We start from the raw sequence: 26,364 nt of genomic DNA on the forward strand, positions 1-26,364 counted from the left end.
TGGCCCAGTATAGACACTTAGGAATGATATCTAACTAGCTAGCTACTCAGATAGCCAGCTACCCATACCTCAAGTGAGTCTGCAGTGAAGAATTGAGCCTTATTTCCTCAATGATGATATAGGTTTCCTAAGAACTGACCAGATTATGGGCTGGAACATAGTTTTAAAAATTATTTCCTTCTAACTGAGACCTGTCCTGCCTTTGCTCTCTTGTCTCCCTTCAGTCTGTGGGCCGGGCATCGACATCCGCAACGACTATCAACAGTTGAAGCGCCTGGAGAACTGCACGGTGATTGAGGGCTACCTCCACATACTGCTCATCTCCAAGGCCGAGGACTACCGCAGCTACCGCTTCCCCAAGCTCACGGTCATCACCGAATACCTGCTGCTGTTCCGCGTGGCCGGCCTCGAGAGCCTTGGAGACCTCTTCCCCAACCTTACGGTCATCCGTGGCTGGAAGCTCTTCTACAACTATGCCCTGGTCATCTTCGAGATGACCAATCTCAAGGATATTGGGCTTTACAACCTGAGGAACATTACTCGGGGGGCCATCAGGATTGAGAAAAATGCTGACCTGTGTTACCTCTCCACTGTGGACTGGTCCCTGATCCTGGACGCGGTGTCCAATAACTACATTGTGGGGAACAAGCCCCCCAAGGAGTGTGGGGACCTGTGTCCAGGAGCCATGGAAGAGAAGCCACTGTGCGAGAAGACCACCATCAACAATGAGTACAACTACCGCTGCTGGACCCCAAATCACTGCCAGAAAAGTAAGAATGATGCTGACTGCTGCTTGCTTTCTGCTTCTTTCTTTTCTCTTCTTCTGAATGCATGGGGGCGGGGTGTGGTTTTATTGTATTTAGGACATGGTACACCTGTTGTGTGGAAGTGATTCCTAGTGGGGGTCTTGATTAACTTTCCTTTTGCATCTGGCAACTCCTGGAATGCAGGACAGTGGCATGGCATGCTACATTGTAGAAATAATCCACTGCACTTCTGGGCTGGGAGCTTGCTGACCTTCAGCTTTGGATTCCTGATGAGAAAGGTGACCTGGTGTGCTTGAAGGTCCCTAAGCCATGGTAGCTGGGGGCTGCTGATGGGTCAACTCTTTCATCCCTTCTGTGATATTTTCTGGTATGGCAGGACTTCCTTGGCATGAGTGTACTTGGAATATGGTTAAATAAACAAAAAGTAAAGAGCTAATTCCATCCTGTGAAAGTTGTCCTTGGTTTTAGTGGCGACATTATGATGTTTAGGTGTCCTGGTTTATGATAGAGCACCTAGCCAAGGTGAGAGACCTCTGGACCAGTTTCCAGGAGTTCGAGGTTCGGGCTGTACTTGCAGGTAGCTGTGTAGTGGGGTGCATTTTTAACCCTCTGGGCTTCTATTTCCTTTTTTTCTACACCTATTTACTGAATAGTTGTAAAAATCTTATGAAATCACTTAGTGAAGGAATTTTGAAAAATGTTTATTGCTCTTGGGGTCAGGCAGTGGTATTCTAAAGCTTCTCATATATTTATCTGCAGTAAGCTTATTTTCCTTTGAGAATAACCAAACTCTTGCCTTAATGTGATCAATACCTTGAGAGCCAGGTTGTTTGCTGCTAAAATGTGACTCTGGGCCTTTGCATTGTTGGATTCAGCAACGTTTAGGTATATTGGCCAGGAAGGCTCCCCTCGCTGCTTGGAAGTCAGTGTGTTAGCTATAAATAGCTATTATTTAACAGTTGGCCCAGTTAAAGACCCAAGGAGCCCATGTACTCTAGCTAGTCATGAAGAGCCAAGAAATCCCAAATTGGTAGGCTTGCCTAAATCGTGAAGTGTGTGAAGTAAACAAACAAAGGCCAGACCTCACAGGAAGCCCTTGTTTCAGTGCCCCTTAAGCAGGGCTGACGCAGGAAAGAGGGTGTGCTCCCTCTGCCCGCCACACACCTCTGCACTAGGCGTCATTGGGTCAGTGTGTGTGTGAATATCTGATTAGTAAGGGCAGGCTGCAGCCAGTGTCTTGAAGAGCTGAGAACCTGATCAGGCCACGTTAAGGAGCACCGTTGGCTAGAGTTGGAGGAAGGTACTGTGCTAGTCACTTTTGTGATTGATTAAAACTGTCCCCTGTCATTAGGTTACCCACTGGTTTGAGAAAATCACAAAATACATTTTTAAAATAGCCTTGACATTGTAAAGGTGACATTCTGTTATTTGAAAGTAAAAGGTGTCATCAAGGGAGGGTAGTGGAGAGACGTTGGGTGCAGTGATGAAGGAGGGTCCTGGTGGTGGCCTTGGATGGGGTCGCCCCCGTAGGATATCGTTGGGCATCTTTAGAATGTTCCTAAGGCAGTCCCATATTATCCCTTAATGGCAATCACATATATGTGTGAAAGTCTTTTGAAAACTCATAAGCTCTGTACAAAAAGGAGGTGCTATTTAAAAAGTTATTAGGTGGACCCTTATTCAGCGATTCACTAGATATCACGTTGGTCTCGCTGTGGGTTTTCAGCTGTTTCTGACCAGCTGCTTGTTGAAGAGGCCTGAGACGGGGTGAGGCCTGAGTTCTGGGTCCAAGTCTCAGAGTGGTGACTGGAAATGAGAAGGAAATTTAAATTGCCTGGCCTGTGGTTTCTTCATCTGCAAAGTGAGGTAGAACCTGCCTTCCTCATGGAGTTACTGGAAGATTAAAAGGCAAAAGGGAAAGCACCATGAACAAGTAATGGAGGCTTAGAAGTTGGATCGTGATGCCGGTAGTCGGGGGAGCCTGTTGGCTGAATGCCCACTTCCTGAAAGCCATGCCCAGCAGCCGTCTCCTTGGCCAGGTGTTTCAGTCCTGCTCATGTTTTTCATGGTTTCACAATGGAGCACTTACTTAAAATTGATAACCACATTCGAGGAAGTTGTCTTCCTTTCACTCTGTCCTGAAAACTTAGGCATGGGCGTGTTTCTTGGAGGTGTTCTAGTTGAATCAAACTCTTTCTCTTTGCATAGATTCCCTTTAGACCTGTGATGTCTGGTGTGGTAGCCACCAGGCACATGCAGCAAAAGATACTTCAATTGTGGCCTGTCTGAATTCAGACCTGCCTTACATGTAAAGTACATACTGAATGTCAAAGACACAGTATGGGAAAAACCCTGTAAAATATTTCACTAATAATTTTTATATTGATTACATGTTGAAATATAATATTTTAGATAGATTAAGTAAAATGTGTTTTTAAAATTAATTTTATTTATTTATTTATTTAAACTTTTTAATGTAGTTGCTAAAAAGTTAGAAATGACAGACGTGGCCGGCATTGTTTCCATTGGCAGGTGCTGCTTTAGCACATTCCTTTTGAGGCCAGGAGTTCTTCCCCTCCTCATCTCTCTGGCTGACTGGCTACTGTGGTGCTGCAGTGTCCCTGCACCTCTCGAGCCAGAACCCTCAGGAATTATTGGGGGAGCCAGGTGAAGGGCACTGAGTCCAGACAGAATGTTTACCTTTAGTTCAACATAAGCGTTAAGATGGCCATTTGAAAAGACGTGTAGAAGAATCCCATTTGGTATTCTTCTGTTAGCTGGCTACAGAAGTAGGGAGAACATCTGGAGAGAAACGTTAACGGTCTGTGTGAAATTATTGATGTGATGGAGAAACATTGGGTTGTGTAGTGCTGATCCACAGTTTTTACTTGACACTCTAAACTTTCATGTCATGGCTCTGCTGTGGCTGGCAGCGTAGCAGACAGCCCCACTAGGGGAATTACCACTCTACGACTCTACACACTTCTGTATTTCTCCATTCTCTTAGATTTGAGGGAAGATTTTATGCAGGCTTGAGTTATTCCTAAAAAGTGATTGACTCTTAAAGAATTGTGTATGGCTTTTTCCTTTCAGTGAGAACATGACTGATGTCCTTCCCACATCATCCTCTTCTGACCTCTTCCTGCCCCTATTGCTGCTGCTTTTCTGTCTGCTTTTCCTCAGTCAAGTCTTTCTTCAATATTTGGTGGTCTTCTGTCTTAGTCTGTTTGGGCTGTTACAACGAAATACCACAAGCTGGGTCACTTATAAACAATAGAGATTTATTTCTCACTGTTGTGGGGCCTGGGAAGTGCAAGATCAAGGTGGCAGATTTGGTGTCTGTTGAGGGCCCACTTCCTGGTTCATATAGATGGCACCTTTTTGCTGTGTCTTCATATGGCAGAAGCGGATGGGGTCTCTCTCAGGCCCCTTTTATAAGGGCACTGATCGTATTTATGAGGGCTCTACCCTAATGACTAAGCTCCTCCCAGAGGCCCACCTACTCACACCATCACCTGGGATATTAGGTGTCAACTTATGTATTCAGGGAGACATAAACAGTCAGACCATAGCATGGCCAGAGATCCCCCAGTCCTCTTTGTACTTTCTTTGTTCCCATTTCATCCACTGGTACTTCATTGTCCTCCTGTCTCCATCTAGCTTCCAAGTGTCTTCACCAGCCCGGACCTCTTTGAGCTCTAGACCCATGTATTCATCATGTCTAGAGGACCATGGGCATTTTGGAATCCGATGGTTTTCCCTGACTCCTTACTCTAGCTTGTTGTTTTTTCTGTATTCTCTCTTGGACAGGCAGCACTCTTGTTCCCCTACCTCCCATGTCAGAAATGTGAGTGTCCTTTGGACAGTTCCTTCTCCAGTTGGACACCAAGCCCTTTCCATCCCAAATGCTGCTTCCGTCTGCCTTCCTCCACCCTTCTCTCTGCCCATGCAGTGACATAGCCTCTCTCTAGCATCTTGCTTTGGCCCTAGAAAACTTTCCAATACACACTTGGGGCTGATATGCTCCCCTACCTGAAGTCCTATAGCGGGTGCCTGTGGGATAGGCCCTCGGCACTCAGTGAAGCTCCTTGTTGGTCCACCTCCTGCTCCATGACATGGCACTCTGTGTGCCACTGCCTCCTGCCCACCTGCAGCGTCCTTGACCCTGGTGCCGCTCTTCTGCGCTAAGCACTGCTGCTCACAGGTCTGAGCTCCAGCCTTGCCCTTCCCACCGGAGGACTTTAGGAGTTTTCAGACTCCATTGGGAGCCTGTCTCACAGCACTGGTGGGGAGCACTGTTTGCACAGCTCTGTAAATTCTGGGTGTATCCTCCAGTGTATGATTATTAACCCAGGGGCAAGCCCAGCAACTGCTTAGTGAAGGATTTATTGTCAAGAAGATGCGTTTTCCCCCTAAGCAGAGACCCGTGTGTAACGGCTGTCCTTGGCAAGCCAAGGGATGTTAGGGTTATGAAATGCGGATGTTTCCTACATAGTCAGGGTCATTGCTGCTGAGGAGCACTGTCACTAAAATGGTCTCCAACTCTAAGTTGGCAGAGAGGATCCACCCTGAGTAGTAGCTCTTTTCTTTCCTGCCACTGTCAGTATGATTCAAGGCTAAAGATGATGGAGAAGTATGAAAATCATCTGAAAGGTTGAAGTATGGTCTGTGAGGCTGTTCGTCCCTTTGTAAGGCAGTGTTGCTGAAGGCCAGCCTTGCTGGGAGCGGCAGAGGTGAATTCTCCAGAGTGCCTGTGGTTTTCCTACTTCACAATGAATTTGTTTAAGTGGTGCCTGGTGTTTGCTTGCCATAGAGGCTTTCCGGTATTTGATTTCAGGTATAGACACCCGCCCCGCCCCCCCCATCAACAAAAGCCAAAACCTAAGACCTTACCGGTAGCTACACTTAGTCTCCCAGTACTTTTTAACCCATCAGGATGAACAGTTTGTGGTCTGCTCAAATCGCCCTGATCGCCTGGTCTTTGCCAAGAAATCCACGAAGACAGCCAGTGAGCTGGCCATGCTGGAAGCTGGCTTAGCTGATGGGGCAGCCTTATTTCAATTAAAAGGACATTGACTGGGAACAGCGGTCCTGGAGTTTGTTGCATTTCCTACTGCCTTCAAAATGAGAAACCAGGAAAATAGCAGATTGGAACCTTCGAATGAGAGGCAGTAAATGGCTCCCTTTATTGACCAAAGGAAAACATTTTACTGCCATCTCACTGATGGAATCAGGGACTTAAAATGAAAGCAGGCGGTATAAAAAAGACAATTCTACATTTTTTTCCCTACATTTTCTTGTGTTCTTGTTTATCAAATGCTCCCCACAAGGGCATGTGGGGTAAAATTGCTTCCTTTCACACACGTTCTTACATGTTGCTCTGTCTGGCTCTCCAGGTTAAGGTGGAAGACTTATTAAGCACTGGTAAATCACCTGCTGGATTTGGAGGTGGGGGGCACCATTTCTGTGCTGTGAGACTCCACTCATGTAATGTGCAGTGTTTCGTCTTAACTTTTTTTTTTTTTTAAAAAACTTAAGCTACCCATGAAGACCTTGGACATTTCTGTTATTCCTGCAGGCTTGCAGGCTGCTGGCTCTCTGCACCGCTAAGATAGATCTTGATGCGCACCTGCATTTTCAGATGGGGTCTTGAGAGAGGCTGGTGGTTCCTGGAGAAGGCAGCAGTCATGTGGGCTCCAGCTAGTCTCATTCCCCTGGAAGTCCCCTGCTCTGGTCAGCTGCTCCCAGAGTGGGGGTGATCTTTATTTAGAAGGGGGTCACGTGTCTCTGGGCCTCATTGCTATGCCTTTTATAGTCAGGCATGGGATCGCATTCTGTTCTCCCTGATCGTCGACCCTTGTTACTGAGGTGGCGAAACAGTTTGTGTCTATGTTTCTTTGGGACATCTCTTGTCTACCCCCTCTCTTAGGGCATGTGCCTTGTTCCTGAAAGGCTTTGTTCTGGGCTAATTGTTGCCTAATTACGGTGTCACTCCCCAGGCCCCCTTCAGAGGTTAGTTTTTTAATAAGGATCTCATCTTAGAGAATGAAAAGCTTTCCGAATGACATCTCATAAGATGATTTTTGTCATTCTAGGTATTCAGAAAATATCTAGAATCCCTTCATATCTCACCAGTTAAGCCTACTTGTTACAATACTTCTGGTTTCTTCCTACTCCTAAAAAGCCTCTTTCTTCTGTTGCACTAATATTTCTATAATGGCTTGTTGGCATGTATGCCTTGTATACCCATGTGACCTTCTTGACTAGCATGGGGATGACATGAAGCATGTGGGCCCGTGGCTAATCTTGTCCTGGATTGTACTGCTCAACTCAAGTGTATAGGGTGGTTCAAAAGTTACGTTTGGCTAGTGGTGGAGTTGGAAGCCATCACTTGGAAATACCCCACTTCCTAGCATATGGTGTGAATCAGGGACTCAGGCTGTAAAAGGTGAGGTCTCCAAACACCACCCTAGGTTGGAAGGTTCACCTAACTTGGAGGTAGTGAGAGACAGCAAAGGTGTTCCAGGAAGGCTGGTGGGCAGGAAATGGGATTTTTCTGTGACACATGCAAAATTAAACAAAGCGGGCTGTTTAAATCACATTGTGAGTAAAAACTGAAGTGCACAGACGATTGTCAGAGCTTCTGAGGACAAGAAGCCTCCTTCCTCGAAGAAGTTCACCTCTAAACCAGCGCCTGTGGTTCCACAACCAGCACCGCAGTCTCTGGGCATGGTATGGGGCAGAGACAGCTGGTCCCAGTGCTGCCTTTCTCACGGACATCGCCAAGTCACCAGTCTGACCTGTTCCTCCGTTTCTTTTCTCTGAACTAGGAAGCTCACCTTTGACATTTCCTCCAACTCTGAAAATCAGTAACTTACCCAAGAGTTTCTGTCGTGGCTGCAGCCTGGGATGCTGGCTGAAGCTTTTGTGCTTCCTGATCTGTGTGTGTATGTGTCACTTGGCCTTTCTCTCGCTCTCTCTCTCTCTATCCCCTTTGATGTAGTAGATACAGGCAAGGTATACAGCACTTAAAATTTTCATAATTCATCAAATGGCACACTGATTACTGTGCATAACTTAGGAATCTGAGTTTAGGAAATTGAGAGATCTTATATGGAAGAAGGAACCCCAGGTGGAAATCCAAAATCTAGACCGTTCTGGGTGTCTAGTCTGTATCTGCCACTGGCTAACGTGCGACTTGGAGCTGACATAATAACAGGAGCTGGGCTTTTATCTAGTTCCACGTGGCTTTGCTTTTCTGCCTTTGGAAAAGTAGTTCACCACTAACTGCAGAGCCCTGGTCACTGTTTGAATAGACAGAGGAACAGAGCTGTCCTTGGAACTTGGGGGAAGTGTGAGGGCTTGAGGGGACCGTTGTCATTTCAAGTCAAAGAGCAATAAGGGCTTCTGGGGCCAGTGGAAAAGGGATAGTCTTAGGCAGGGAAGGGTGACTACCTAGATAATGTTGTCACTCCTACAGGTTCAGCTTGGCTTCTATTTTGTAGTTCTCAGGGCTGGCCAGGTCCTTACCCCTAATATTCCATGAAATCCATCCCTGACAGTATTGTGGAGTTTGTGTTGGCAGAATCTATCCTCCCATGCCTGCCACAGTCTCTGTTTGACTGGTCTTCAGGCGTGTTTAGGAGGCCCTGAACCTGGGAGCATGGTTTTCCCCTGTGGACCACCATGACATAGGAACATTATTTGCAAGAATATACAGTTTTGTATAAAATGGGATGAATTTTTTTAAAACTACATTCCCATGTGGACAAGTGGCATTGGATGCAAAGGTTTAAAAACAGTTGATGAACTGAGGTGATTCCATCAGTGTCCTCAGGTGTTCCTAGGTGCTGGGACAAGAGTGGAAGGCCTCACCTTCCATCAGTGAAATAGGGATGGTTAAGACAGTACTTGGAATGTATCTACCAGGCTGCCTGACACATAGTAGGCTCTTGGTAAATGGTAGCAGCTGCTGCTATTTAAAAACAAACAAACAAAAAAAAACTAAGAGCTGCGTTCTGAGACCATCTAAAATTCTGAGCATTAAGCTGGATTGACTGTATATGTTTACTGCCATATCTTAAATGGTCTTTCTCTGTTGCAAAAATTCAGTTATCATACGTACCAGGACATAGCGTAGGAGTGGCTCTTGCTCATTTAATCCAAATTGTTCAAATTCTGTGTCTGTCCAGATAAGCCATATCTTTAGAGAACATCTAGTTAGGTACCTACATCTGTATTGAGATGCTAGTGGGGCTTCTGTAGTTACATGTAAACTCTATTTGGTTATCAAACTCTCTGAATTTATTCTGCTTGCCAGCTTGGTATTTGGGAGAATTTAAGAAATATCAATGGATTCTTGTTTGATACTGACATTAAATATTATCTTTAAAAAAAATTTTTTTTTGAGAGCGTTAAAGTGGTTACAGAGTGGGCACATTTCTTGAAGAGATAAGAGGGATGTACTTTTTATTCGTGAGAACTGCAGGTCTCACGCAGTAAAGGTAGCCAACCATCTGCTCCAGGCTGGAGCATGTGCCTATTCTCTTTTCCGGGTAATACTAGCTGTGTGCGTGTATGGGCACACGTGTTTGTGTGTGTGCATACCACTTTATTCTCCTACCCAGTCTCCTCTCCTGTTTTGTTTTCATTTTCCTCCTCTCATCCCCATGCAGGAAACAAACACTGGCTCTCTGTGCTCCCATAGATCTTCCTTCCGTTCAGGGGGATCAGGTGGGTGGGAAAATGTTGTGCAGGAATGCCAGGCCCTCTTCCGGAAGCCGGGCTTCTGTTTCATCTCATTATCAAACAGAAGTCACTTTTTGTTTCTTTGCCTTGGTCACAAACAAGCACCCAGGCTTCTCTTGTTTCTTCCTGCCATTTTTCACGGAATCCATGTGGGATGGGAACAGAGGCAGCATGTTTAGGGACTCCTGGTTGCTTGATACACTCATAGATTTGTTTAGAAAAGCTCTGCAGACTGTCTCAGTGTGGAGCTGCCTCTGATTTGTTCTTGCAAGTCCTAATGCAGGGACTTGGATAAAGTGAATGAGGTTGCAGTTGTTGGAGCCCATGGCTGTGAGCTTGGCCACCCTGCCTGCAGAAGCTGGGGCTGAGAGGCTGGCCAGCAGGGTCCTGAGCTGCCTGTGCCCACGGGCCCCTGGGGAGGAGGGCCCAGCTGCATTGTGCATACGTCTGCCCTTGGCAGCAGATCTATGAAGGAAGGCTGCCATTCTGGATTTCCAGATAGATGCAAAGTGCTTGGATGGTTTTTAGCATCTGCTGAGACTAGGGAGTTGGGCTTAGTAGTAAAAACGGTAGGAAAAAATGAAAGACCAGGAGGCGAAGAGCCTACAGTACAAAACGGGAAGACAAAAGGTTGATATTGTTAGAAATACTTCCTGGGCTTTTTTTCCCCAAAAGGTATTCGTTGTAATATGGAGACAGATGGAAACTAGTCAGATCCACAGGTCCAGAAAGACTAGCTTTGTTTCTGGGGTGGTAACCTGGAACGATGCTTCTCTTCTAATTTCTTGACCTCTGAATGGCCCCTTACGCGTTGCTAAGTAGATTATATTATTAGGTTCTTAGACTGTTCCCAGATTGGATGTAGGGATATATTTTTGTTCTCTTCCTCAGTGAATTTGAAATGATAGGATTATTTTGTAGTATGTGGATACTTCTTTTAGAAGCTTTTGAATAACTGTGTCAAAGAAGCTTTAGCACAGTTTTTAAGCAAGGTTGCAGAAAATGAACCAAGTGCTTTCTTCCTCTCACAATGAGAGATAGAGAAGCTTAGATGCAGAAGAGTATATCTGGTACTGCCTCTTCATAATTTCATGCCCTGCCCAGGTGGTACTGTCCAGGTAGTATGGTGTCACCTGCTGAAATCACTGCCCCTGAGATTTGCCGCCCCAGCCCCCCCAGCCCTGGCTATTCTGTTGTGACCACTGTGGGGTTTGAGGCTTGAGGGATCTTGATGTCATAGTTGCTTATAAATGGAGTTTTGAGAGTGTGTAATTTTCTCAAAAGAATGCTTCTTTAGCTCTACAAATATTTCTTGTTCACTGAGAAGAAAAATCCTCTTTGGAAGAGTCACTGATGCTGGAGGTGGGTGATTAGCAGGAGGGATGAACTTCTGGGTGTGCTTAAGTAAAGCAATTTCTATGGATAGACAATTGATAAAACTGCCAAAGCCTGCCTAACAGATGGCATTTGAAGTGAAATTTGTTTTGTAGGATTAATTTGATTTTGGGTTTGTTGAAGGCCATACAGTGACGACAGCTTTCTGTGACTTCTACCCATTGTGATGCCGGGGACCGCTCAGGCCTCAGCACAGACTCCCTGAAGTTCATGTTGAACGCTGCAGGGCAGGTTGCTTCAGACCCTCAGCTAGTTTGGTCCCACTGGAAAGTTTATACTGCTTCTTTGGGTGACCTCAACTCTATTTTGGAGAGCTCTGTTGTTACCCTAATTTGCAGAAAGCCTCAGAATATAAAGAGCCGCTGAAGATGTGCAAGAAGGGAGTAAGTAGTCATTAGAGAAAAATGATAATTGGGATGGTGTTCAGATCCTACTTCAGCTAGTAAATAGAAGGTGAATGGTTGGTGAATGGTTTAGTGTGAGCTAGTTGAGATTTTTTTTTTTTTTCTTTCTCTTTTTGTCTTTTTTCGTGACCGGCAACGGATCGCAACCCTCAGTGTCGTGCCCATACCGAACCAGGACCGGCAACGGGATCGCAACCCTCGGTGTTACTCCCGCACCTCGCTCAGCCAGTGAGCGGCCGGTCTGTATGTGGGATCCGAACCCTCGGCGGGAGCACTGCCGCGCTTCCCAAGCGGCGCACTGTAGCAGTGCGCCACCGGGCCGGCCCCAAGATTTTGTTTTTATAAATAAGCTTGGTATATATAGTGCATTTTTAAAAGTGTAAGGCATGGACTTTCATATGCCAGCTCTTCAACCTCCTGTAACAACAGTCTCAAATTCTGCCAATATATTCGAATAAATGCAAGCCTCTCATCAGTGCCTCCCCATTATGAAGCCAGGCTGGAGAAGCAGGTGGTCTGGATAATCAAGAGGTATGGGGGCAGCCCAGCCTCATGATCAGGTGGAATTTGCATGAAAATTGGGTACCTATAAGTGTCATTGTTTATTGCAAAAAGCACGGATCAGACCTCCTCTTCTGAATTTCCTTCCAGCTCTGAGTTTCTGTGTGGAAGAGGAGGTTGTTGGGGACCTAGCCTGGTTCCACTGCCCCCCTCCCTGACATTCAGAAAACACTGCTAGAGACTGAAGATAGATGTTCTAGATTTGCAATGCGTGAAGCAGTGGACCTGTTTTGAATGGGCCCTACCCTTAGGGACTGGCTCCAAGATTGGTTCTAGAAGGGTGAGCTGTGGACTCCTAGGAGGTAGCTGCAGTTCACAAGTTCAAAGAACTGACTGAGGGGCAGCACATGCAGGATAGGAGGCTTGCAAAGTGTTTCAGTGACAGGGAAAAAAGGAATAAAAGTGGTTAGAGAAGGAACTGAGAGCAGGAAATTCAGGTAGGATTTGTGTTAAGTCTCCTATCTTTTAAGTGACTTTTTCTGGTGTGGCTTTTGCTGTTATCGAAGTGAATTATTTATATAAGTACTTATGAGAAACACGATGTAACTTGATTATAGGGAATGAATTTAAATTCATTTAAATCATTCTTTGCAACTAGTGGAAGCGTTCCCTCACCTAGAATCCGGGCAACCTGATAGCCCAGTAAGTTTCCTCCTGCTCGGCTGACCATTGATGTCTTCTGTGATATTGCTGAGGTGCTGTGCACTCTGGAGCACTGTTGGGATGATCAGAATGAAATTAAGATACCTCCTCGGTGGTTTGAGAGTTGGGTGCATGTTGCTGTGTACTTGGGTCCTTGGCAGTCTGGGTTTGGCATGCTGTGTGGCGAGATTCAGCTGGAGCAAACGTTACTGCTGAGGCTTGCTCCTCCTGGCCTCTCCTTAACTGTCATCCACTCACTCTTCCGTGAAGTTTCCCAGAATCTCCCTCACTGGGGGCTCTCGCCTCCCAGTTGCTCTTGTGCTCGTGTTGCTCCACTGCTGTGGGATGGTATTTGGTCAGCGATGATCGTTTTTCTGTACTTTGTCAGTGGTTTCAGAAGACCTCATTTACTCCACATCCACGTCTTTGCCCAAACAGTGGATAAACCACTTGTGGGTTAGGACCTGTGCCCTGTTTATAATTTTTGGTTCTCCAACCTCACAGCCACTGAGAGGCCCGTGGAAGAGATATTCTGTAAAAATCCACTTCCCACGTGGGCCTTAGACTGTGTAGCATCTGAGTGGTTTGGTTTTCGTGAAGATGGGGAGGCTTGGCAAGGAGGGGGAGGGAGAGACTAAGGAGGTCCTCTCTCTCCTGGGGCAGTGCACGTGTGAGGGAGCACCTGTGCACATTTTGTGCCCCAGACACCAGTCCTACTGCACTCTAGTGCTGGCCCTGATAGGTACAGGAATTTTATCAAGAGATTTATAAAATATTTTCAGATGACCAAAGTGGACCCTGGTTCTAGCTGGAATAAATAAACCAGCTAAATAACAAGAGTGTAAGTGTGAGTGAGTGTGTGAGGGGATATGTTGTACACCCATAGTTTGGGTGAGTTCTGCTGCGTTGTAAATCATTTGGGGTCTCATGCTCCTCCTTGCTGTCTTGTTCACATCAGTCCAGTGTCATTAATGAAGTGGAAGAATGTTTTACGTACACATCTTTCCTTCGGAGAGGGAGAAAGGTGAGGAGGTTTGAATATTAAGAAACATCTAAGTTAGGTCTTGCTGTGTCTTTGTGGGTTTTCATGCTTGTTATTTGGCCAAAGTTTCCATCTTTTCCCTTGGTCAGCCAGTGACACGTCCCATGCCGGGCAATATGAGATGACACACACTAAGGGTTCTGTTGCACTACACTATAAAATCACATGACATTAAGAAAAGAGAAGGATAACAACGCCATGGGATGAGGCACTCCACAGCTTTTGTCAGAGGAGAAGTAGAGGCAATGAGTGCTCAAAGCTCAGAGGAGGGTTTATTTACAGCTTTGCATGGAAAGAATATTTTCCTCCCGTGAAACTGAGGCCTTTCTTTAGGAATGTCCGTACTTGCTCAGTGCTCTTTGCTCAGCATTGTATACATTGCCCTCAACTCATGAATGGGTGTACTCTAAAACCTTGGCAGGTGTTTGGAATGTCGAATATATTATTTCATAAAAACAGAGGTTGGAATGGTTTAGGTCCCAGGCCAGCATCGCCCCCACCTTCCCCCATGTGCACCCCAAGCCTGTGTGGCTTAAATATCATTTATACCTAACAGCTATTCACAACTTTGGTTTGGGGGGGGAAAGGCTTGTTGAGCTCTATCACAGAAGGTGGTGCCTTTGCTGTCTGATGGATGAGGTAGGGGTGGTGGTGGTGGGAATCTGGTAGTTTCCACTTTATACTGCCGCCCCCCACCAAGCTTAGCACTTCTCAGATGTTCAGGATTAGGGGAACAAAGGCATTGGCTTTGCAGGGGTCTGAAGGCATGCAGTGGGAATGGGAGTTGGGACTGGGCACTCCTGGCTTTCTGCCTGTGTGGCTGGGATGATTTTAAGTGGAATCAGGTACATCTTTATCAGGTGCTGCTGGAGGAGCTCAGATGTTGAAGGTGTGATTCTTGCCCTCAAAGGACTTGAATTAGTTTCTGTGTGGCTGACTTTGGGTTCGTTATTCATGTCATGGTTTTTATGAAGGTGAGGGTGCCTATGTAAGCTTTTTATAACTTTTCTTTTTTTTTTTTTTTTTTTTTTCTTTTTGCTTCAGTTATTTAGCACTTTGGTTTTCTTCTCCTAGTGCTTCCATGGAGTTGTGTATTGAGACTGTATCTAGTATTGAGACTGTATCTGTGGCTGGATTTAGCACATCGTACCGTAATAACTTCGTATAGCATACATTATACGAAGTTATACGAGATGTTGAAGGTGTGATTCTTGCCCTCAAAGGACTTGAATTAGTTTCTGTGTGGCTGACTTTGGGTTCGTTATTCATGTCATGGTTTTTATGAAGGTGAGGGTGCCTATGTAAGCTTTTTATAACTTTTCTTTTTTTTTTTTTTTTTTTGTCCTTTTTGAGACCGGCCACACTGCGCTCAGCCAGTGAGCACTGTGAGCGCACCGGTCATCCCTATATAGGATCTGAACCCGCGGCGGGAGCGCTGCTGCGCTCCCAGCGCCGCATTAGAGTGTGCCACGGGCTCGGCCCTAACTTTTCTTATTGAGAATTGTTATCCAGAGTTGTCTACAAGAACAAAGGAATTCCAGACATCCTTCTCTCTTTTGCCTCTTCTGTTCTCCAGTCAAAGAAGAACTCCATGTATGATCTTTGGTCTAGAAATATTAAATCTATGTTAAGTATGCAGACATGAATGGGCAAACGAAGGATTTGTGGCAAAGAAGATCTGCTGAACCTAATAAGTAATGTAAATCGGCAGAGAGAAGTATTAAATTGATTGCATCTTTCAGCTCCTGGTACTTAAAGCAAAGATAAAGTAGTGGGAAAAGGTTGTCACTCGAGGTAATGGAAAAATGAGGGAGTTTTGAAACTAGCTGGGATTTTTTTTTTTCTTCTTTTTGCCTGTTAATAGAGTGACTTGGATTATAGGCTATAAGAGTAGAGCAGTTCCATTCAGTATGGATCATGATACTGACTGCTTTTCTAAGCAGCCTCTGTACTAAAGAAGGAGAAGCTAACATCCCCAGGCCTGGAAGATATTGGATAACAGCTCATTAAACTCTTGTTAGAAGCCATCATTAAGCATAGTGGGAAGACTTTTGCAATATCTACATTATGAAGCCATTTAGATTTCCTTAAATGCATGTTCTCAACATTTTTTGTTTATTAAGTAGGGCAGTAGATTAGGACTGAATGGATTTCATTTTCTCATTCTGCATAGTATGCCCAGAAGCCCAAGGTTTCCCAGAATTTTTATTATGGTAGTGAGAGCAAATTTAATTAGCAGGTTGGAAAAGCTTTAGAGCAGTTTAGGCCAATCTGTAGTTAATTGTATCAGTGATTAATATTTTGAGAAAATGGAAAGAATCTAACAAATTTACAGTTTTTCTAGGATTTTATTTGTTATTCTTTAAGGTTATAGTAAATGAGTAAACTTTTGAACTAACAGACTGAAGCAAACTATAGCAGATAACTTTTTCTATCAAGTCACCCTCCCCAACCTGATTACTTCATTAGTATCACCTATGAACGAGAATCTATGCACTTATAAGATTGATTTTTGAGGAGACTCAACTTTTTTAGTACCCATGTTAAGGAAATATTAGGTGTAGGCAGAGGCTGTCTCTCTGGGTGGGTAATTGAGGGGCAGTTGTGGGCTTCTATTGAGGGAGAAAGCAGCCAATATGGAGATATGCTGCGGGCCTGTGTGGATCTCAGGAGTGAAGAGAGAGCTTAGTGATCCTTTAGTCTGATACCTGACTTAGTTCAGGAACCCCTTCTCCAACGACCTCAGCAAGCGCTGTCATGGATTTTCCCATTTTCACTTTAAGTGAGAGCTGTCATGGTCAGCCTTTCTCTAGCCCACAGCTCCATTTTGTGGTTAATCTGAGGCCTCCGTAATAGACAAAACCTTGTCATGTTTACTTGTATCTAAAGGTATGCTTGACTGGGGGTGAGTCTTCTAGCTCAGAGCGACCCTGGTTAGAGAAAACAGGAGGAGATGATGCTCCAGAGTGCTTTGCCCTTGTAGAACATACTCTAGCATAGAAGGTGAGAAGAGAATTTTCCCTATAGCCAAAGAAGACAACAGGAGTCGGAGACACCTAGTCCTCTTCCTCATCACTCACAGAAGGATCCTGCAGACCTGTGCCCTATCGATGCATCTGATTATTCAAGGGTGTGCTGCCATTAAAACAAAAGAAAAGGAATAGAGAAATTTAGTTAGAACTTCCATGTTCCATAAGCACTTTCTGGGAAACAAATTCACATATTCTGCTTAATTCCCCTGAAAAGTCATAGTGGGCTAGGAGGAAACTGTGACTTGGGAGAGGATTGGGGGGCTTAGCCAAGGCCACACCCAGGGCTCTGAGGGCCAAGCAAGATCAGAACCTGGGACACCCACAGTCCCCTGTCTCCCGTTCCCCTTCCCAGAGCTGTCTGCTCCCCTTTCCACTCACAAGGGTTCTGGGTCTGATGTGGGAGATGGGCAAGTGCGGGAAGCTGCACTGATGCCGTGTGAGCAGTGCCAAGGTAAAGGTCTTCATCTGAGGGCAGCAGCAGAGCCATAGCATCTTAATAGGACTGGATCTTTGTCCTCTCTTCCAAGGTCTTTACGTGATTCAGTATGGTGAATAGGAAAAAAAAAAAAAGAAAAAAAAAATCCGTGTCTAACTCTTAGCCATTTAGTAGTTTGGACACAAGGGCATTTTTTGCTAATCTGTGGTTAAAGCTCTTCAAGACCTTTTAGACGATTCCTCCACATTTTGGGGTTTTGCAGATTAGAACCACAGTTCCTCCTACAGTGCTTCCGCAACTCCCGCAATGAGCTATACCTCCAAGGAGCCTGTTGACCTAACCCATGCATGCCAGTCCCGTTTTGAACACCTGGGTGTGGATCCAAGGCTGTAGGGTCATCAGGTGGGAGATGGGTAGCTCTGCTCGAAATCCTGCATGGGTGAAGTCTCCGTCTTCATCCCTGTGGCCATTACTGTCTTAGAAAGGACTGTGCTCATGATCATAAGCACCTCACCAGTGCTTGCTTTTTTTTTTTGTCTTTTGTCTTTTTCCGTGTCTGGCAGCGGATCGCAACCCTCAGTGTTGCCCCAGTACCGGACCGGGGACCGGCAACGGGATTGCAACCCTCGGCGTTGCCACCGTGCCTCGCTCAGCCAGTGAGCGGGAACCGGTCTACATGTGGGATCCGAACCCTCGGGCGGGAGCGCCGCGGCGCTTCCCAAGCGGCGCACTTATCCAGTGCGCCACCGGGCCGGCCCCTCCAGTGCTTGCTTTTAATCTTTGTCGTAATCTGTAGGGTGGATACTACTGTTCCTTTTTTACAGATGAGGAAACTAAGGCACAGAGACCTGGCAGAACTTGTGCAGGGTATTGTACAGCTAAGTAGCCAGCCCAAATCCAGACCTGCCTTCCTGTGACTCCACCGCCCATTACTCTCTCATCATATCCCACCCACACTTCCCAGGAAGGCCAGGTATCGTGTTGAATGAGTTCTTGATGATGTCTTGCTCTTGCCAAGAGACTTTTACTTTCAGATGAGTGGGGCTTTTGTGCACATCTTTTGTGCACTAAAAAAATCCTTTAGATCAGTGGGGCTTTTGTGCACCTAGTGATTAGTAAATGTGGTGACGGTCCTTGCACCCTTTCTTTTTCCCTCTTCCTGTCCCTCTCTCCTCTTCGTCCTTCCCTCTTTACATGGTCAGAGAACATCTATGACTCCTAAGATAAAGGAAAGATGAAAATGAGAGTGATATCAGCATAGTTAAATTACAGATGCCTAATTATGAAACAACTTGTTTATGAATTTTAATACCTTGCTTTTTGTCTAAGCTCCCCTTTTCCCTGCCCCTTAGGTAGGATCCATTTTTACATTCATGAATTATTTTCATGTGGGGAACAAAACTTTGATGCTGATCAGTGTTCAAGCACCTTTGTTTGGCTGATTTTTAATTAGGGAGACTCCTTTCTTTTTAAAACCATTCCTTAAGCTTGTAAAAATATCTTTAAATGGGTGGATGCTTTAGCTCTGATGAATGGCAGGTTGTGGTAAAGGAAGACAGAGATGTGGTTTACAGTAAACTTTTTATTATTTTATAAAAAAATAACAGTTATACAGAGAATAAAATGTATGAAGTGTCAGGAAATGATTTATTGAAATCAGATCTTGGACTGCTGATTTTACCATGAATTAGTTTCCTGAAAAGTGATTGAGTCAATGTAGCCTTACATTTATTTATTTTTCTTGTTTTATTTATTGGGCAAACCAGACTTGTGGTTGCCTGCCCAAAGTTTAATTCAGCTTCCCTTGGGTGAACAACTGATGTCTTTCTCAAGGAGATAAAGGTGCATCCTGAAACTGATCCCTTAGAAAAGTTGGGCCTGGGTTTGGGGCCCAGAGGCTTTTGCAGGGCCTCACCGGTGTGGTGGGCTGTCACCTGTGCTCAGGTGGGCTTTGTTGCCATGGCCTCCCTCATCCCTTCCAAATTGCACCCAGGACTGGTGGGCAGAGTGAAGGTTTTCTTCCCAGGGCTGGGGCTGGGGCTGCTGCAGCCCTTCCTGCAGACCTGCCTGTCCTCCGGGTGGGTCCATTACTGGCTGGGATTCCTGTAGGCTTAGTCACCACGCAGCAGCAGTGGGAGGACAAGGGAAACCACCAGCCTGCCTGGGCGCTCTGTCACCCAGAAGGAATGCGGGCCGGGCCGAGCCTGCTGGGCCTGGAAAGTTCTCCAGGCCCTGTTGCCGATCTGGCTGGGCCAAGTCAAAGTATATCCTCCTTTTCTTTCATTTCCCATTAAAGAAAAAAGGAATACAAGTAACCACTGTACTTGCTGAAGATGAAATCTTTTTTTACGCACTTTTTTTTTTTCCTTTTTGTCTTTTTTCGTGTCCGGCAACGGATTGCAACCCTCAGTGTCGCGCCCGTACCGGACCGGGACCGGGAACGGGATCGCAACCCTCGGTGTTGCACCCGCACCTCGCTCAGCCAGTGAGCGGGAACCGGTCTGTATGTGGGATCTGAACCCTCGGCGGGAGCGCTTCCGCGCTCCCAAGTGGCGCACTGTAGCAGTGCGCCACCGGGGCCGGCCCTTTTACACACTTTTTAAACAAGTATTTTTGTTTTGCATTTTCCTTGATCTGTAAACATACCCACAGCTATTCAAGATAAGTGTTTTAGTGAAAAGTGGTGTGTCCAAGGAGAAATCCCGCCTGTGGTTGCCGCTGCCCATCAAAGATCCTTCTGTCTGTCTGCGAGAGGCAGGCTGGCTGGGTGCAGATGGGAATAGACAGGTGGGCCAGCCGCAGTCTGGGCTCCAACTCTGGGGCCTAGCTCAAGACCCCCCTGCAGGGGACCTCAGAGCACGGCTGAGGGGCCATCTCCTTGCACCTGCTTTCCAGGGAGAGAGCCTGCCTCAGTGTTTCCACCTTCCCAGCCCCTGCCAGGGCTCCACTCAGCTGCATTTCAGTAGCTCTAATAGTCCCTGCTTAAAGAGCATCTAGCAGATGTTGGGGAGACCCAGCTCAGGCTGATTCTGGGATGAGGATGTGTTTTTTGAGTCTGATTGGTCCCAAGCCATTTTAATTCATCCCAGGGGAGGCGCCTGTGGAGGGTTAGGCCCTGGCTCTTCCTCATCCCAGTTTGGTTGAGTCCATGCCGTGCTCTCCCCCAAAGCCAGCTGGTGGGCCTTGGTAATTGCTGTGTCTCGATAGCTTTTTAAGTGGCTGCTTTTTCTCTGGTGGGGAAGCCAGCACCTTTATCCCATGACAAGAGAACTCTTTATAATAGGAGGTAGTAGAATCAGACAGATCTGGCTTAAAATCTTGGCTCTGCTGCCTCTTGGCTCTGACGCCTTGGTCCAGAGACTTTACCTCTCTACGTCTCAAAAGCTGTAAGACTCAGACACCAGCTCACTTCCATGGTTGTTATGAGGAGAAAAGAAAGGGCTTAGCAGAGGGCCTGACACAAAGACAAGTCCTCAATGAGAAACTAGCTGATACTATTATAATTCCCCCCCCCATAGGTGTAATTGTTAAAGGGTGCAAAATTGTTAAAGTAGGTGCAAAAAATATTGCATTTTGAATTTGCTTCTGATTTTTGAATTTGCTGGAGAGTAGAATTATTACACAACTGATCTTTAAAAAGTCAAAAGAAGTTAAGTGAAAAAAGGTACAGGGCATTGTATATACTGTGATTCTTCCGGTCTAATTTAAAAAGAGTATGTGTGCTGGTAAATGCTGGTATAATCATTGAAAAGTTTTCCAGAAGGAATCCCAGAAAGTAATAAGCACTTACTTTCCATGGAAAGGAACTGGGAATGCTGGGTGATCTTCGTGGCTCATCTTGTATCCTTTTTGCACTCTTTGGATTTTCTAATCATGTACTTTTATTCCATTTATTCTTTTCAAAGGTCACTTATCTGGACAATAGAATTATTGTCCATTTTCCGTTGTCTTTGTTTTACTTCTTTGCATTAGAAAAACCCAAACCTTAATTTAAAAAAAAAAAACAAAACCCTGTATTTTTTAAAGTAGAATTTTCCACATCTGATTGTCCTTCCATAAGAGCAGTCTGTGTGTGTGGTCTTAGTGAATTCCCCACCTCCCTAGAGACAGTAGCTGGGAGCTTCCTTGCTCTTCCCAGAAGGAATTGAGCTTTCTCAGGATTAGAAGCTTGGTATTCACCTTCATCCTCTATAAGAACCCAAACAGTAGGCCCTGGTAGCAGCCTTGGTCTAGAATGCCTTTGGGACAACGTGTGTGTCTTTCCTTGGTAAATGGCCTTGCAAACGCTGTGTGCATTTGGCAGGCTTGGATAAGGTTTTTCCCTGTGTAACCCATGGAAAGTACAGTTCTCACTTGTAACACTCTGTCTGGAGGTCCATGATATTGTAATTAAAAATTTATGGGATCACAAGGGCCCATTTAAAGGGCATCTGGTCTAAAGGCACAGTGAAAAGCAGAATTTGTGTCAGTGCTTCCCTTAATTTCTAAAATATGGCTATTTGTACATTCATCTACTGGATGCATGTGTTGAATGTTCTGTTGATGAAAGGAAAGAATGTTTAAAAACTGGGTGGACCCAAATTCTAATGTCTGAGCATACCACTGCTTAATAGGTATTAATTACCTTGGGCAGGTCAGCTCACCTCTTTTGGAAATAAAGGTGTTGTGCCACATAAATGGTTTTCAATGTAGTTTGACCAGACTCACGATAAGACATAGATCTACATCATGATTCCAGGACAGAATAAGTATATAACTAAAATAAGCATTGCCAAAACACTTATTATCTGACACAACACTTTCTACGGATGTAGTACCACAATATTTACTTATTCTGTTCTAATACTGGTAAAAGATGCTTTAAACTGATTTTGAGTGGTGACTAACAGTTTGACAAGGACATTATTCAGGTCTTTTCCAGCTCTGATTATGAGTCTGTTGGCTCCGAGTTAAATACCCAGTACCTAGTGCACATGGTTGGGCTTTTGAGGTCACCTCCCGCTTTCTTATGGAAATGAAGAGCCAAAGAGTTGTTTGTTTCTTCATGGCCACTCCCTGAGGACCCTGAGGAATTTAAGAGTTTGAGTATATGTTCCCAGTGGCAGCATGTGTTTTATTGTCCATCCGCAAGCATTTAAAAATGCTTGAGATCTTCTGTGTCTTGGATAATTTCTATCATTTCCAAATTTGTAGAATACTTTTAAGTCAGTTATGAAGTAATAAAAATAATGGCAACCTTCATTACACCTTCCTGTTTTTCCTCAGAATTTTCCTGTACTACATGCAAAAAGAAATTAATGTTTCACATCAGTGTAATTACAAATGAATTATTTACTGATGGTTTTTTTATTAGAAGAGCTTTACTCAGATTGATAACAGATAATATTTGAGTGCTTCTTACATACTGGGCACTCTTTCCATTAACTCACGCTTGTAAATAACCCCATTAGCTGAGTTCTAGCAAGGCTTTGTTAGGAATGTGGAATCATTAGATGCATTTTGAAAATAACTTGGTCTGTTCTAAAAGGCCCTACTAGATCCAAACTGTTGTGGACTGGTGCCTGGTAACTTTGATGACCATTTTGAAATATTTCCATAGTGATAATTCTTCTGGAATCTCAAGTCATTAAAAGTGATATGGCTAACTCTGTGCCATGTGCTGTAAAAATAGATGTCATGGGATGTGTGAATCCTTTTTTCAACATTATAGCTGTACCAACTGAAGGAACGTTTTAGTTGAGTCCCGAATACTTATTAGAGGCTAGTTACGTAGCTGCCTTTTTCTCCTCTGCGTAAATCACCTATCCATGTAATCATTAACCCCTAAGAATGAATGGCATTTTAAAAAAATATCTGTTTTTCCCTCACTTTACTTCAGTTATTTAGCACTTTGGTTTTCTTCTCCTAGTGCTTCCATGGAGTTGTGTATTGAGACTGTATCTAGTATTGAGACTGTATCTGTGGCTGGATTTAGCACATCGTACCGCCAGCTGTAGTGCCTCTTCTCAGGAGGATTGGCTGTTGGCCCAGGTCATGTCCCGTTTCCCTGAATGTACTGTGAGCACCTCAGAGGACAGTGTACCCTTTCACTTGGCACTACCTCCTCTCACTTTTGGACCCCAAGGTAATAATTAAAAGTGTCTGTGTTCATCCTTTCTCAAGTTAGAGGCATACAGGTTGGAGACTTGTGACAAACCAGTTGGTCCTGGACATGAAGCAAACCATTGGAAAATGTGGTTAGCAGTGACATTGACAATGTGTTTGTTCACAGTGGTGGTGTTTGGTCCTACTTGTTGACTGGAGTTACTTGCATTGGGAAGAGCCCAGCTTCACTTAACTGAGTGGGTAGCATGAGACAACTGCATTCCTTTGGCACACACAGTGTTGCATGCAAGCTCTTGGTGCTGTGTATGCCGCATCCGTGTTCAGCAAACATTGCTGATTGCTGCCTCTGCCATGCACCGAGCTCAGCTCTGGGGATCTAAAGACAGTAGACACAGCTGTGCTCCTCAGGGAGCCTTATCTGGTAGGGAGGCTGATATGTAAACAAACAAATAGTGCGGTGCCACTTTTATTAGGGCTATGTGCAGAGTGCCACAGGAAGCCAAGAGGGGCAGGGAAACGCTCGCTTAGGAGAAGGGCCTCAGAGGATGTGGAGAAGTTTGTCAGGGACCAGGGACTGGGATGTAAGTAAGCAAAGTCAGTATAGGTAGATTGTCTCTAAGAATGAGGGCAAGAATGCTGCCAGAAACCAGGTTGTACCCAGCTCTGTCTGCCTGTCCAAGGAGATTGCAGGTGGCGGCCAAGAAGCAGGGAACGCGACAAGCAGATCCATGTTCCATAAAGGTTCTCTGACCATCATCTGGGAGGGAAAGAAGCTGGCAGAGCTGATGGGTGGAGGTCGACGCGATTGCAGTGGAGAGTGAGTGTAGAAAAGGGTTTCAGGGACCTTTTGGAGATTGGTTTAGCAGGACTTGGTGAAGGGTGAAGGTGATGCGGAAGGTAGAAGACAAGCACAGAGCTTGTAGATGACTGAGGACCAGTTGGAGAAACTGACTGACCATTGATGTCATTAACTAGGATAGGAGAAAACAGAGGGTAGAAATTTGGCAGGCGAAGGAGAGAGAATGTTTGCGGCTTTGACATGTTGGGTTGGAGGTGCTTGTGGCATGAGCAATTGGAGCTGGTCTAGGAGGTTTTTGGAGACACTGACCTGGCTGGAGAGAGGGAGAGGGCTGGACACCTGTGCTGGGAGACATCCCAGTGACTCCTCCAAAGGGATGTGTTGTGGGGAGTGGAAAGAAGAGAGCACCCCAAGCCCCATTTTTTAGGATAGTTGTTTGTCTTTTAAGTTATATAAGAAGGAGTAACTGATAAACAGAAAGATAGCTATGCGTGGTTGAACATCTGTCATATTCCAGGCAGGAAAGCTACAGTGGACCTTTGTGGTGGTAGAACTGCTGTGCTAATCTGAGGAGTGGGCCTGAAGGCACATCTGAGTCTCCAGGGGAGGAGACTGTTTTGAACGGACTGGTTTCTTTCTGTTAGGTTTCAAACAAAGAGAGAAAGGAATCACAGAGAAGGGTCACCCCCCACCGTGTTGTCCAGAGAAGGCCAGAGGACCTCAGGTGCAGAAATTTCCCCTCTGAGAAGCCTCCACTGCTGTGTAGCTTTTCCCCTGCACTGTCATTGGAGAGAAGAATCCTCCAAAATCCTGAAGCTTATTCTCAGTAGAAGCAATTTGCAGCATAACTACCTGATAAAGATGAGAAGTGGTGGACGCCCCAGGAGGGTCTTAACAAGATCTGATGGAACACAGGACTGTTTGCAAGCTACTTCTGTGTCTGAAATCACTGTGATAGGGACCTCAAACCATCTACTTAAAGGTATCTTTGGGAGGCAAAGCCTAGGGATTTGTCTTGTTTACTCCTGATCATCTCTTCTATTCCCTTTCTCCCAAGTCTTATGTCTAGATAATTTAATACATTTGATCTGCTAACAGGCAGACCATAACAGGGGCTGATATTACATACCCTGAAAGTCCTCTACAAACATACTGCAGTGGCAATAGACTAGCATTCTGAGCGGTAGGTAACATTAGCCTGCCTTGCAGGGACCTCCCTCAAATAATAGCTATATCTGTTGCAATTCTTAGATGTAAAAGAGTGCATCAAATTTATATGAACTGTACTACTTTTCCATTTGAAGTTGTACTGTAATTTCTTTGGGTTTTGTGTTCTCCATAATGGTATCACTTAAAGGGAAGATCACTTGGCTTTGTGAGTGGGCATAATACCAGGTATTCTCGTTTAGTCATTTTGCTCAGTAGTATTCACGTAGTCATAGGACATGGTAATTTTTTATTCAACCTTTTTAAAAAAATCTTTTTTAAATGGTCGGCTGTAAGTACAGCGTTTCTTATTTCAAAGTAGGTCAGCTTCAATCAAGTCTCAATATTTCTCATCATGCTTCTTTTTTTTCTTTAAATGACACATGGAGAAAAAGTAGCATGTTTATATCCTTTGATTGCACCCAGTGCTGCCCAGAATGGGCTTGCAGTTTGTATGCATGAGGTTTCATAAAGGCGACATTCACTTTGCAGGAAAGTCACTGACCCCAAACCTCTGTCACATCAGGTTCCGTAAAATGCTAACAGAGCAACTTAAAAGTTAACCAGAGGCATTAGCTTGATAAATAAGTGCGTGTTTTGGACTAATGGGTGACTACCATTCTGAACATCAACTGTCCTTTGTATTTTAATGATATCAGGAGGCTGTTTGTATAACCTTAGAAGGCCTGCCAAAGCTTAGAGAACTAAATGAATATGGGGCCTTTTTATTTGTAATGACTTTGGGGGAGCCACGAAATTACTTCCTTCTAGGTGTGATTTTTGCCTTTTTAAAAGTTTTTATGTTGTTATACTGAATTAGTCTTCTAATTAATCTGTCTTCTATGCCAAGACAGATTTGTAGGTAAAAATTTCTATACAGCCTATGTGTACAAACTGGCCCTGAAGAAGGACTATATCACTCTGCTTCCAATTTCCCACAGTAAAAAGAAAAAGTATGGGTAGCAATATCCTTTCTTCTTATCTCTGCATCCTGGTGATGTGTGAGACCCTGAGATTTCCTAGTGGCAGAGCTGATTGGATTGTAGCTGGTGTTCCCCCATGGATGCCAAGGTCGGGAAACATGGAAATGTTGTTCACTAAAGTGCTGCCATGCCTGGGGCTCCTGCAGCTTGAGGGGAGGTGACCACCCCCAGCTTCAGCCACTCCCAAGTCCCTCAAGTCCAGTCTCTCAAGACCCTATTGAAAATGTGTTGATGAAGTATCCTT

At 45.0% G+C, this 26,364-nt stretch overlaps 1 protein-coding gene across 2 annotated transcripts in view; it reads left to right on the forward strand.

The window, feature by feature from the left end:
- Positions 1-26,364, forward strand: part of IGF1R (insulin-like growth factor 1 receptor) — a 284,737-nt gene that overhangs the window by 54,327 nt on the left and 204,046 nt on the right. For both annotated transcript variants that reach the window (XM_008578554.1, XM_008578546.1), the window contains exon 2: positions 225-770. In XM_008578554.1, coding sequence (XP_008576776.1) covers positions 225-770 — 546 coding nt within the window. The remainder of the gene's footprint in view (positions 1-224; positions 771-26,364) is intronic.

The sequence above is a fragment of the Galeopterus variegatus genome, unplaced genomic scaffold, assembly GCF_000696425.1.
Source record: "Galeopterus variegatus unplaced genomic scaffold, G_variegatus-3.0.2 Scaffold75, whole genome shotgun sequence".
Taxonomy (NCBI): domain Eukaryota; kingdom Metazoa; phylum Chordata; class Mammalia; order Dermoptera; family Cynocephalidae; genus Galeopterus; species Galeopterus variegatus.